Consider the following 12,781-nt stretch of genomic DNA (forward strand, 5'->3'; position numbering starts at 1 on the left):
AAGAAATGTGCTCTTATAAGAGTATGTGATCAGTACATATTTGGTGAGTTAATTCATGAATGAAAAAGTATAATATGATATGATAAATTGAACAACCAATCCTGCTGATCAAGGGCTATAACATTGTAAAGCCAGAAAGTCCCCAGGTACCACATCAGAACTATTTTGCCAAGATCTTATGTAATTTCAGATAGGTAAAGAAACCACAGAATGGAGCTGTGGAATTTCACCTTGGGAAATGGCTTCATCTTGGTAGGGATTCTGAATGACAATGGGGCTCCTAAACTACTCTGTGCCCCAAATGCTGTCCCGTGCGTGTTTGCCCTGACCAGCAATGGCCTGCTGCTCTTGGTCATTACAATGGATGCTTGGCTCCATGTGCCGATGTACTTCCTGCTCAGCCAGCTATCTCTCATGGACTTGATCTTTGCATTTGTAGTTACTCCCAAAATACTTGCGGATTATCTCTGTGGGAAGAACACCATCTCCTTTGAAGGCTGCACCTTTCAGATGTTAGTAGTTCTCACTTTGGGAGCTGCAAAGGACCTCCTACTGGGGTTAATGGCCTATTACGGGTACGTGGCTATTTGTCATCCTCTGAACTACATGGTCCTCATGAGGCCAAGGATCTGCTGGCTCCTGATAACATCTTGGATTCTGGCATTCCTAAATGGTGTGATATACACTTCATATACTATGCACGTTCCTTTCTGCATGTCCCAGGAAATCAGGCACCTGTTCTGTGAAATCCTGTCCTTGCTGAAGTTGGCCTGTGTAGATACCTCCATATATGTGCTCATGGTATATGTGATAGGTGTGACCTTTCTCGTCCTTACCCTTGCTGTTATCCTTGACTCTTATACATTTGTCCTAATTGCTGTCCTTCACATGTCCTCAGGTGAGGGACTGCAGAAAGCCCTCAACACATGCTCTTCTCACCTGACTGTGGTAGGAATGTACTATGGAGCTGCCATGTTTATGTACATCTGGCCCAATTCCTACCATAGTCCCTACCATAGGCCATAGAGGACAACATCCTCTCTGTATTTTATATTTTCATTACTCCAACACTGAACCCTCTTATCTATAGCCTGAGAAATAAGGAGGTAATGGAAGCCTTCAGGAGAGTACTGGGGAGATTCACGTCCATCCAGAGACAGTAGATGCCAATGTCATGTGGAAGCCCTATAGCTTCTAGATGGGACTCCATATCTGCTCTTGGTTTTGAGTTCACATCTTCCACATTTTGAAAATTCTGAAAATCTGCCACATTGGAGATAAGTCCTCATGTTTCGTGAGCTATGTATCAATAGCTAAGGATGCATTCATTTCTCTGATCAACACCCCAGAATCTGGGTGAAATTCCCTTTCTGTTCTAACAGAGATTATTTTATTTTTCACTTCATGTTTTTCTTTCCTCTACAACAATCCTACACCCAACAACACAGGAAGTTGGCCAGAATTTTTTCTTGATAGTTCTATTTAAAGCAGGAAATAAAAACTAAAGAGGAAAATGAAGAAACTGAAGATACAAATGTTAGATTTTACTAGTTGCTAGTGACAAAATTTCTCAATTCTTACCTCTTTATTAGTATGAGTCTGTAGTCACAATAATATTAAATGTTTTACTGCGGAGGGATCTTCCCACGTCCACATCAGAGTTCCAGACTCTGAAAAAAGTTCCTATCAGATACCTATGTTTTGGATTCTAGCATCAGCTCCTTAAGCTGTCCATATTACATTAGGACAGCCACATGCATTACATGTCATATTATTTATAAATAAGCTTCATTACAAAATATTAATGCCTTAAAGCTTGTGTGTGAAAGCAGCCAGCGCACATGGTAGTGAGAACCATACTGCAAATGTTCTCTGCTGGGAACCTGCTCCATAAAAGCCTCAGCCCCAATTAATACTGAATGTGAACAAATGGTTGAACTCAACATCTGAAACAAAAATGGTCTTTCCAACAACTTTCCTGTATCTGCATCATTGCCAATTACACTTTGGCCAGTGAGTAGGTTTTTCCTTTATGTCTCCTTCCTGATCCAATCCTTTCAACTTTGCTTGAATTCCCAATTTAAGAGGTTTTTTTTTAAAAAAAAAAAACAAAAAACAAAAAACAAAACAAAACAAAAAAACAATAGAATCAGAATTTGAACCAATTTCTAGTTGAGTCCCAGCTTCTCTTTTTCCCACTGCATGAAAAGAATTTGAAAGTCTTTCTCTCCTAATACAGTTTAAAGCCCTTACCTGCAGGACCTGTCACTGAAACGTTTCTATCATGAAAAGTATCTTGTCGAAGTTGGAGCTCAATTGCTTATTTCTTTATGTTTCCAAAAGCATTTACCAAACATTTTCCATGTGCCAGGCACTAAGATATGTTTCAGAAATGCAAGAAATGTTCTTATCTGGTACTATTAATCTAGAAGACCCAGATCCAATGAATCTGTTAAAATAAAACCGTTCCACAAACTAAACTAAAAATTAAAATTAAAAAGAAATGGGACTCCTCTTTATTCCAAGCCCCTTGCCTGAAAACCAACCAAATCAGTTACTCTGTAATGCTTGAAGCTGACTCGTAATGAAAAAGATTAAAAGGTACCTTTCCACACACACACACACACACACACACACACACACACACACACACACACAAACAGAATTAATATTTCCTTTGGACAAGAGTTAAAAAACAAACAAAAAAGGCAGAACAGATACTGAAATTAATGCTCATGAAGGAAAGAGATATCATATACTCACTCAAGCCAAAATCTTAGGAATCATTCATAATTTTTCCCTCTCTCTCACAACTAGTATACAATCTATCAGCAAATCCTAGGTTGTATTTTTTCCCCTGAATACATCCCAGATTATACCAGCTCTCAACACACAAATATTCCACTCTGGTCCAAATTACCATCACCTCTGCCCTGAGCTTTTACTACAGCAGCTTACTAACTGATCTTCCTAAATACCACCATCTAGCATTAGCAACACTATTGAGGCCTTCTGCCTATTATTCCTTGCCTTTCACCAAATATCCCAGTTCCCGATGGCAACAATATACTACTCAGTTGTATGATCTTACCATACACACATCATGAACTGGATACATAGCTGGATTTGTTTATTTCACTTTTCTTTCAGTTTTTAGGGATTGCTTTTAATTTTTTATTTTGTTTTATAATTATGTAAAATATTTTCCTGATAAAAAAAAATCAACCTATAAAACAATGTCTAACCAGAGAAGTCTAGCTGATATCTCTGTCTTGTCCAATTTATTCACTCCCATTCTCTATGGATAACTATCTATGTATACTGTGTGTATTATAACTATTCACTGAAATTGAGATTGGGTTTATAAAAATATTTGCAATGTTTCAGGTACATTTGAAGGAAGATATAATTTTTATTATGATGGTTTACAGTTTGATATGTACTTATATTATCTACGTTATTGGTTTTATTTTTAGGTCTTTTTATTCTTGCTATTTTTGTCCTTTTGATCTGTCTTGAATTACGAAAGGTATATTAAAATAGTCTCTCTTCACATATTTCTGTGTATACCTCATTGCATCTCCTGTAGAGTCTGCTTTGTGAACATTATTATTGCAGGTATAAATATTAATAACTGTTAATTTTAAGTCTTTAGAATTATAAAGATATAAGCAGGACAAATATTATTCTATTCCACATATAAAATGACTAATTCCCAGAAATGTTTGGTGGCTTATCCATATTCACACAGCTATTAAATATTCTCTCCTTATCTATATTCACACAACCATTACATGTTATCTCTAATCAAAGGGGGTTTCTCTTTTGCTTCTACTGAAAAAAGAATTTTTATTCAGTGCTGAGCATATATTCATTCCTCTGCTGACTTTTTGCTGTCTTGAACAGAGACATGATCAGTGAATACTATTGTTCAATTACTCTGTCAAATTGCTGTAAAAATTTCTTATTGCTGCTTGTACAAAAGTAAAAATAAAGTAGAATCAGTGAAATAATTGTGAACAGTAAAAGTACTTAAACATTGTAATAAAATTGTGATCATATTGTTGAAGATCTATAACTAATAGGAGAAATAAATTAAAAGAAGAAATAAATATATTAACAAGTAAATTAGCTACATATATGTGCCTGTGAGTGTGTGTATGTGTGTATCCCAAGTTTAACACAGCAAGAGCTTTTAGTCCCAGCTGAAATGTAAATAATTTGTGTGAGAAATAAATAAATCCTGACCAAAAGTCCCTGAACCTTGATTGTTGTAGAAACTGCCATCATAAGACTTTCCTTCACCCATTTGCCCTAGGGATAAGATTTTCCAATAGATAATTTTCTATTCAAACAATCATAAAATTGAGATTTATTTAATACATTCATTGACAGGCTTTTGGTCCCACTCCCACCTTGGAGTGATTCTCAAGGAGACTCCAGGTGAGGAAAGAGAGGAAGAGATGAAGTAATAAATTCTGGAGGACCTATCATAAGGGGGTTGGTGCAAGCACAGGTTGAGAAAGTACCTTTATCTTTCATACTTACTCTTCCTTCTTGGGATTGGCAATTTCATGCCAATTTAAGTTTTAAATTATCAATTTAAACTCATAATGATCCAAAATGTAAACTTAAAATGTACCTTTCATTCATCTTTTCACCAAAGCTCATCTTTTTTTTTTTTTAAGATTTACTTATTACTTATTATTTTAGAGAGAGAGAAAGTACAAGCAGCGGGGGCAGAGGAAGAGGAAGAGAGAATCCCAAGCACGTTCCATGCCCAGTGCAGAGCCCGATGCAGGGTTTAATTTCACTACCCCAAGATCACAACCTGAGCCAAAATCAAGAGTTGAACACTCAACGGACTGAGGCACCCAGGCACTGCAAGGCCTCATCTTTTTATGGGGTGCAGAGGTGTGGGAATATATAGCACAATTCTGGTTGGTGAGTCCCATCTGAGCAATAGCCTTGAATTCTTACTATATTCTGTCACAGTAGGTAAGTTTACAATATACCCTCATTTCACCATAGTGATTTTTTCCTCTCTGACAAGACCTAGTACATATGGAAAAAGTAATGGAGATCTTATGTCCACCACTATTGCTTTGTTGCAACTGGACTACTTCAACTTAATATTACTATGTCAAGAAACTTCCTTATTATACAATGAGATTTCACTTTCCTATGTGGTAACTATCACCTCTATTGATATGTCTTTTGATGACTCACTGATGCCAGAGGGCTAAACCTCACTCCACCACTTCAAAAGGATGGTTCCACAGGCCCTCCCACATTTTCCCAACAACTTTAATCTGGATTCATCAGACTTTGAGCTCAGATCACATTTATGTTTCATCCATTACTAAAATACATCCACATAAGACTCAGTTATTTGAATAGTAATCCATAGGATTTTAGTCATATTCCTTCCAAACATAAATTGTAACCCTATAAAGACACAACTGTAGGCCTTTTCATCTTTCTGCAATGCCTCCATGAAAAGCAAAAAAAATACAAAAAAATTTTTAATAAAGTTCTAAGTTAATCAAAGTTAATTGATTTTTTTAGTTTTTGAATCACCAAATGAAAAAGGATTCAGAGAAGTAATTTAATTTGGTTGGCTTCTGTGGTTAATAAAATGGGTAATTTCAAGAGATAAGCCAAAAAACAGACTCTTAACTATAAAGAACAAACTGATGGTTACCAGAGGGGAGGTTATTGTGGGGGGATGGGTGAAATAGGTGAAGGGGATTAAGAGTACACTTATCATGATGAGCACTGAGTAATGTAAAGAATTGTTAGAACATTATATTATTCACCTGAACCAATATAACATTGTGTGTTAATTATACTGGAATTAAAATATACATACATACATACATACATAAATGAAATTGGGTAATTTCTTCAAATACTTAAATGTAGTTTAACTCACCAGACATGTAAATATTCTTCCTACTTTTAGGAAAATATAAATTTCTCTCCATCCATAGAAATATCAATCAAAAAACAAGTTAGAATTTAACAGACTTGGCCCTATCAAATCCAAGGCCCCACCTCTCAAATATTCTTAACACAGAAGACAGCAAAAACATTTAGTAAGGTATAGCAACAATACAGTCATGAAATCATAGTCAAAACCACCTGAACTAAGATAGTCTGAAGAAATAAAGAGAAAAGGGTGTTTTTCAGAGTTATTTATAAATTAGAAATGATAGAACTTGGTGCCTGATTTGTTATAGCTTAAGGAGAGAATTTAATGGTGTAATAATTACTTGTGATATATATGAATTATGAGCAGACAACTAGCAATGTCTAGGTCCTACCCACTGTCCTGAAGGAGAGACAATGAGCAGCCCCCTTCTTTTCTGAGTTCTGCACCAGTAATACATGAGGAGATATGGTCCAAGAGTCCTTACTCTTAGGTTTCCTATCACACACACTTTTTTTGTTTCCCCAGTGGATTTAACAGACAATCATATGTCAAACAGAGGTATGTTTCTTCCTCTTGAGGGATAAGAAGAGAGGATCAGGTAAACTCTACTTTAACATTTATGAGGCCACAGACACATTAGCTATCATTGCTCTCTTATGTAGTCTGAGGCCATCAGGTGGGCAGTGTTGGCAAGGATAGAATGTTTCATGTCTCTCATTGTATTTCTTCCTCTGTCTATGCAAAAGAGGAAAACTATTCTACTTCCATTTTTTACTATTCTGAGCATATTTTCTAGCTTCTGTACAAGAAAAAAAAGTAATATAGGGAATAATACAGGACATGAATTTGGGCATGCCTTTCCTGGTGATCAGGGTACCTGTGTCCTAAGAGGGCCAAGCTTAAAGTCCATATCCTTTCTTGCACTACTGAACGTGAATGAGAAGGTAAAAAGACATTGAACATTCTGGGAAAGTAGGCCATTTCTTCTCTTCATTTCCTATGTCCACCTGGCAAGTACACAGATCCTGGCCCATAGGGATGAACTGTTTATCTGGGTCCATGTCATTGTTGCGTAGCAGACTCAAGGGCTCTCAGGCAGTTCTCCACCTCTATGCAGACACACTTTCACATGCTTGTCCTAAAGTTTGAGATAACCCAGATAACACACATTGGCCTTACAACTAATGTATGAACCTTATGCTTGCTAAAGGGTATTGAATATTAGGAAGTGGTACAGCATGAAGTAAAAGAGATAGCCTTAAGATTAGTCTTAATGTTAAAGATTAGAGTCTTCGCTTATTTCAAATGTGATTGACCTTAAACTAGTCACTTAATCTTTATGACTTTCAATGTCTTTTCCTATAATATGAGAACAGTAATAATAGCTAGTTATACTAATTCTCCCACAAATTCTTTATCAGGACAAATGTAAAAACACCTATGATCCAGCCATTGCACTACTGGGTATTTACCCCAAAGATACAGACATAGTGAAGAGAAGGGCCATATGCACCCCAATGTTCATAGCAGCATTGTCCACAATGGCTAAATCATGGAAGGAGCCTAGATGCCCTTCAACAGATGACTGGATTAAGAAGATGTGGTCCATATATACAATGGAATATTATTCAGCTATCAAAAAGAACGATTTCTCAACATTTGCTGCAACATGGATGGCACTGGAGGAGATAATGCTAAGTGAAATAAGTCAAGCAGAGAAAGACAATTATCATATGGTTTCTCTCATCTATGGAACATAAGAACTAGGAAGATCGGTAGGGGAAGAAAGGGATAAAGAAAGGGGGGTAATCAGAAGGGGGAATGAAGCATGAAAGACTATGGACTCTGAGAAACAAACTGAGGGCCTCAGAGGGGAGGGGGGTGGGGGAATGGGATAGGCTGGTGATGGGTAGTAAGGAGGGCACGTATTGCATGGTGCACTGGGTGTTATATGCAACTAATGAATCATCGAACTTTACATCAAAAACCAGGGATGTACTGTATGGTGACTAACATAATATAATAAAAAAATATTATTATAAGAAAAAAAAAGAGAATCATAGTATTCCATATGACTACCAAAAAAAAAAAAAAGTCCCATGGTATCTCATTGTGTGTAGAGATAATAGAGTAAGCTGTGCCCAAGGAGAACCCTAGGGACCGTCCCATGTGCATCACTTCTCAGGGCCTCATCTTTCAAGAACCTCTCAGAATAAGGTTCATTTCACTGCTGGTGCTCAATAAGTATTTAACTCATCCAAGAATACAGCCTGAGTTTGAATGGAATCCACTGAAAAGTCCATTTCAATGTATCCAGCTGTTAGGAGAGAGGGCTGAGAATCACTGGGATCCAATACCCAACTCTGGATCTGCACCTTGGATTTCTGGATCTCATTCTTCTGTACTCTCTGTGAGATACCCTCCCATGTAGTTCCATGCATCTCAAAACAAACTCATCCCATGTCTCCAGGTAAGAAGAAGGAAGATAGTGAGGAATAAAACCTCTCCAGAACCAGAAATTTTGCGTCTATCTTGGAAGAAGCGTCACATCCCTATTTTTATAACCCACAGCCTATTTGTGAGAGGAGATTTTTCTTTTTCTCTCTTCTCTAGAATCCTCAGTCTTAGAATCTTGCTACTGTACTCTTTTTGAGGGGGTCAGTTTATGTGCTGAGACGTGCAAGGAACCAAAAGATCCATTGTCTCTCAAACTAGCTACCCCTTTTCAACTCCCAGAATCTTCCTTTACTCTGACCTTTTATCCTTGTTATTATAGATATTTTTTCTTCTTTCAGTTTTCCCACACTGTCTGGATGATACCCACTGGACTCACAGGGCACTGCCTAGGATGCAGTGTGTGTGACAGGGATTATGTGTTGAGGAGGAGTTTGTTCATTGCTGCATACATTCGGTTATTCATTCATCCATTCAGTGAACATTTCTTGAAAATTTACTATATGCCAGGTAATGCAGATATACGGGTTGAGATAGAATTCTGACCCTGAAGAAACGTACAGCCCAGTCAGAAGATAGGATTGTAAATAAACAATCATATATGTCAATAAAAGCCTTTTAAAAATGTATTATTATATACATATACCAAAACTCACCAAATTGTACACGTGAAATATGCATAGTTCATTGCAAGTAAATTTACCATGATGAAGCAGTGAAAAAATGCACTTATCAAAAATTATTTGAAAATGAGTTCAGTATGTATTATTTTGGCTATAACTGAGGTTATAGACTTTATCAGTGATCCTCTTGGCTATAACTGAGGTTATAGACTTTATCAGTGATCCTCTTGAGAAAAGATATTTCTCATTTAATTTTGCCAATTCCTCAAATCATTCCCTGTCTCTGCCTTCCTTCTCTTAAAGACCAATGGACTCTACTATAGGTTCAGGCTGGACCCATTTTATTTCCATCTGGATGAAAATTCATGAATAGAAACCTCACTGTCAACTTGTGGTCTTGAAATCAAGTAGTACTTGGCAGCTCATGAGCCAGTGGTCCAGCCACAACTGATCTGACCACATCTTTCCTATACCGTTCAGCTAGATGTAGAGTCTTATGTGTGAAAACAAACCTTTCTATGTTTGCATGCTTTGATTTCCGTCTATCTCAAGGTAGCCCTCCCAGGTGGGCTATCTGTTCTGACATCATTCTAAAGGTCAATTCTAAGACTAGTACTTCAACCTTTCTCAGGGATAGAAGACCCCAACCCCAAGTGCCAACCATTTGCCCATGCCCCCAGCTACCTTCCCTCTTTCTAATATCCTTCTCCATTAGCTTATATCCAGCCATGTTATTCCTTGCTTGTTCCTGATGTACAGTAATATATAGACTGAATAGTATTTCTGCCTAACTGCAAAGCATTGGACCAGTGCCTGATTTCCTACTGATGCACCTATCCAACTCATTGGATACTCTGAAGCAAACTGCAGCATGAATGAGTTCAAACACTAGTCACACCAGAAAAGAGACTGTGCAGACAGCTATTGTGGTACCATTTGGTCTCCACAAAAGGCTGTCCCTGCTTCCATAGTGTGTGGTGCTACCTAAGTCTGGCCTTGTCTCCAACATCTTGACTCAGTAATGATGAGGGCCCATCATTCCTTAATCTTCAACACTGCCATCAAGCCTTGATTCTCTGACACAGTAAAGAATTTAGGAAAGGACCAGGACTGTAGATTATAACATGATCTAAGTGGTTTCTTAAAATTCCCTTCCTACTAGGAAGGATGTTAAAGGATCCCTTGGAAACACAAAGGAAAAGATAATTATTCATTCTGCTCCTTGATGAAATGAAAGTCAAAATCTGCTGACTGAAAAGTAAACTAGAAAAAAGAAAAACCTGGGATTTCTACTAAAGGCAGAACTCTTCATATTTTTTTCAAATCCATATAATATGTCAGCATCCTTTTCCAAATAGCTTCAGTAAGAATTGGGAATGGAAATTTTAGAAAAATCAAGCACCTTAAATGCTTCCAAGAATTTTTTCTATCAAATACATTTGTTCTTCCAATGAGATCTTTGCTTTCAGGATTTGGATTTCCATCATACTCAACTTCTGATTGCTCTATTTATGCTAATGTTTAGACAGAAAGAAACATCAATGGGCACAGAAAACCAAACCTATCTGACTGAATTCATCTTGCTGGGCTTTTCTTCAGATTGGCAGATCCAGATCATACTGTTTGTGGTGTTTCTCATCATCTATCTGCTAACTCTGTTTGGAAATCTTCTCATCATAGTGCTAATTCATATTGACTCTCGACTTCATATACCAATGTACTTCTTCCTTAAAAACTTGTCATTTACTGATCTCTGTTTCTCTACAACGATCGTCCCCCAGGTGTTATTCCATTTGCTGGTAATGAGAAAAACAATTTCCTTTGTTGGGTGTTCAATTCAGATGATTTTTTTCCTAGTAGCTGGGTGTACAGAAAGTTCCCTCCTAGCAGTGATGTCCTATGACCGTTATGTGGCTGTCTGCAAACCCCTTCACTACTCCACCCTCATGACCCAGAGGATGTGTGTACAGCTGACCATAGCGTCCTGGGCCACTGGAGCATTTGTGTCTCTAGTAGATACAACATTTACTTTATGTCTGTCATACCACGGACAGAACATAATTAATCATTATTTTTGTGAACCTCCTGCACTCTTGAAGTTGGCTTCAGAAGAAACCTACAAAGCTGAGATGGCCATCTTTGCAATGGGTGTGTTAATTCTCCTTGGTCCTGTCTCCCTCATCCTTTTCTCCTACTGGAATATTATCTCCACTGTGATTCAGATAGAGTCAGGTGAGGGGAGGCTCAAGGTCTTTTCTACTTGTGGTTCTCATCTCATCGTTGTTGTCTTCTTCTATGGCTCAACAGTATTTACCTACATGCGTCCAAATTCCAAGAAAATAAGTGAAGGGGATAAGGTGATTTCTGTGTTCTACTCAGTCATAACATCCATGATGAACCCATTCATTTATAGCCTGAGAAACAAGGATGTGAAGGAGGCATTTAGGAAAGTGTTTGGAAGATAGGCCCTTTCAGAGGCAATGATCTTTATATTGATATACAACTGTGGGAATGAAGACATTCCAAACTGGTTCAACATTTTTAACAGCTTTCCCTCTAAACTATCTTTAGGCTGATAGATCAGTAAGGGTCATATATTTACCCTTGTACATTTGGGATGTTTTCAAGTTTGTCAACTGCATCTTGCTCAAGCTTCTTCTCTGTGGTTATAGCTTGCTTGCCTCATAATAGCTTTTTTTGTTATTATATTACATATTATAAATTATATTTACATATCATATTATATGAATAGTTTTATATATCAAACAGGATCTTCATTTATACTGCATTACGGGTTCACTAATCCATTTTCACCCAGAGATAGTGCCTTTTGGTTCTAAACTCCATAGCTGCTTGTTAGCCTCATCCCAAGCTAACATCATCTATAGCCATCCACAGATGCTAGAATCCTACCTGATGTCAATATGCTAGACTCTACAATTTCCTTTGAGAAAATATCAACTATTTTTTTTAACTTAAACTCTGATATGGAACTCTTTTTCTTGTTTCGTTTTGTTTTGGGGGGGTGTTCTGTTTTGCTGTAGAGTCCCAAAATACTGCTATAGTCAATTCAACTACACATGGGGGAGCTACTAGCTTAGACAATAATGTGTGGGATCTCATATTCCTGCATACATCTTTCATATATCACACACTTCTTCCCTCCAAGGACAATTGCTGCGTTGAAGGAACTAGAATTAAGAAGCAACATTCCTACATCGGAACTTTCTTATCAGAAACATCTGAGACACCAATATACCACAGCTTTTCCCTCCTCAGACATGCTCTTCCCTCTTCTGCAGGCTTGATTGTGCCAGTACCCATTAAGTTCTCCTTTTAGGAAAGTGGAAAAGGATGGCTGACATATGAGAAGCAATCCCAGAAGATGTAGCTTGTTCTGTGGGATTAAATGGCCCCTTTAGCCTTTTTAACAACTGCTATAACTTCAGTTATAGCAAAATCACCACTGGTGATGCTTGCGGCTACTCACTGATGTTCAGCAAGTGCATTGCCCCTCCCTTGGAAGAAAATCCACTGTTGTCCTCTACCTTCAGCTAAAGCTCTAACTGCAGGTATTAAGTGGAATTGACCTAACACTTCATTGCATGTAGAAACACTACCAATTTCCATCCCTGGTTGCAGGGTCTGTGAGCCATGAAAAAACATAGCTAGGGACCATCAAAGTTCTGCCCATTTCTCCCCTCTGATTGTCTCTTTCTCTTGGCAGAAGTCCTATGACACAAACATATACCATTTGTACTTCATTTTC

At 37.6% G+C, this 12,781-nt stretch overlaps 1 protein-coding gene and 1 pseudogene across 1 annotated transcript; both read left to right on the forward strand.

The window, feature by feature from the left end:
* Nucleotides 1-210: 210 nt before the first annotated feature.
* On the forward strand, nucleotides 211-1,163 carry LOC123782781 (olfactory receptor 2AG1-like; annotated as a pseudogene).
* A 9,369-nt stretch (nucleotides 1,164-10,532) lies between these two features.
* LOC123782792 (olfactory receptor 2D3-like) lies at nucleotides 10,533-11,477 on the forward strand. Its single transcript, XM_045783102.2, has one exon. The coding sequence runs from the start codon at nucleotides 10,554-10,556 to the stop codon at nucleotides 11,475-11,477; it is 924 nt and encodes a 307-aa protein (XP_045639058.1). The 5' UTR covers nucleotides 10,533-10,553.
* The last annotated feature ends 1,304 nt before the right edge of the window (nucleotides 11,478-12,781 follow it).

The sequence above is a fragment of the Ursus americanus genome, chromosome 16, assembly GCF_024610735.1.
Source record: "Ursus americanus isolate L20-20 chromosome 16, mUrsAme1.1.p, whole genome shotgun sequence".
NCBI classification, from domain to species: Eukaryota; Metazoa; Chordata; class Mammalia; order Carnivora; family Ursidae; genus Ursus; species Ursus americanus.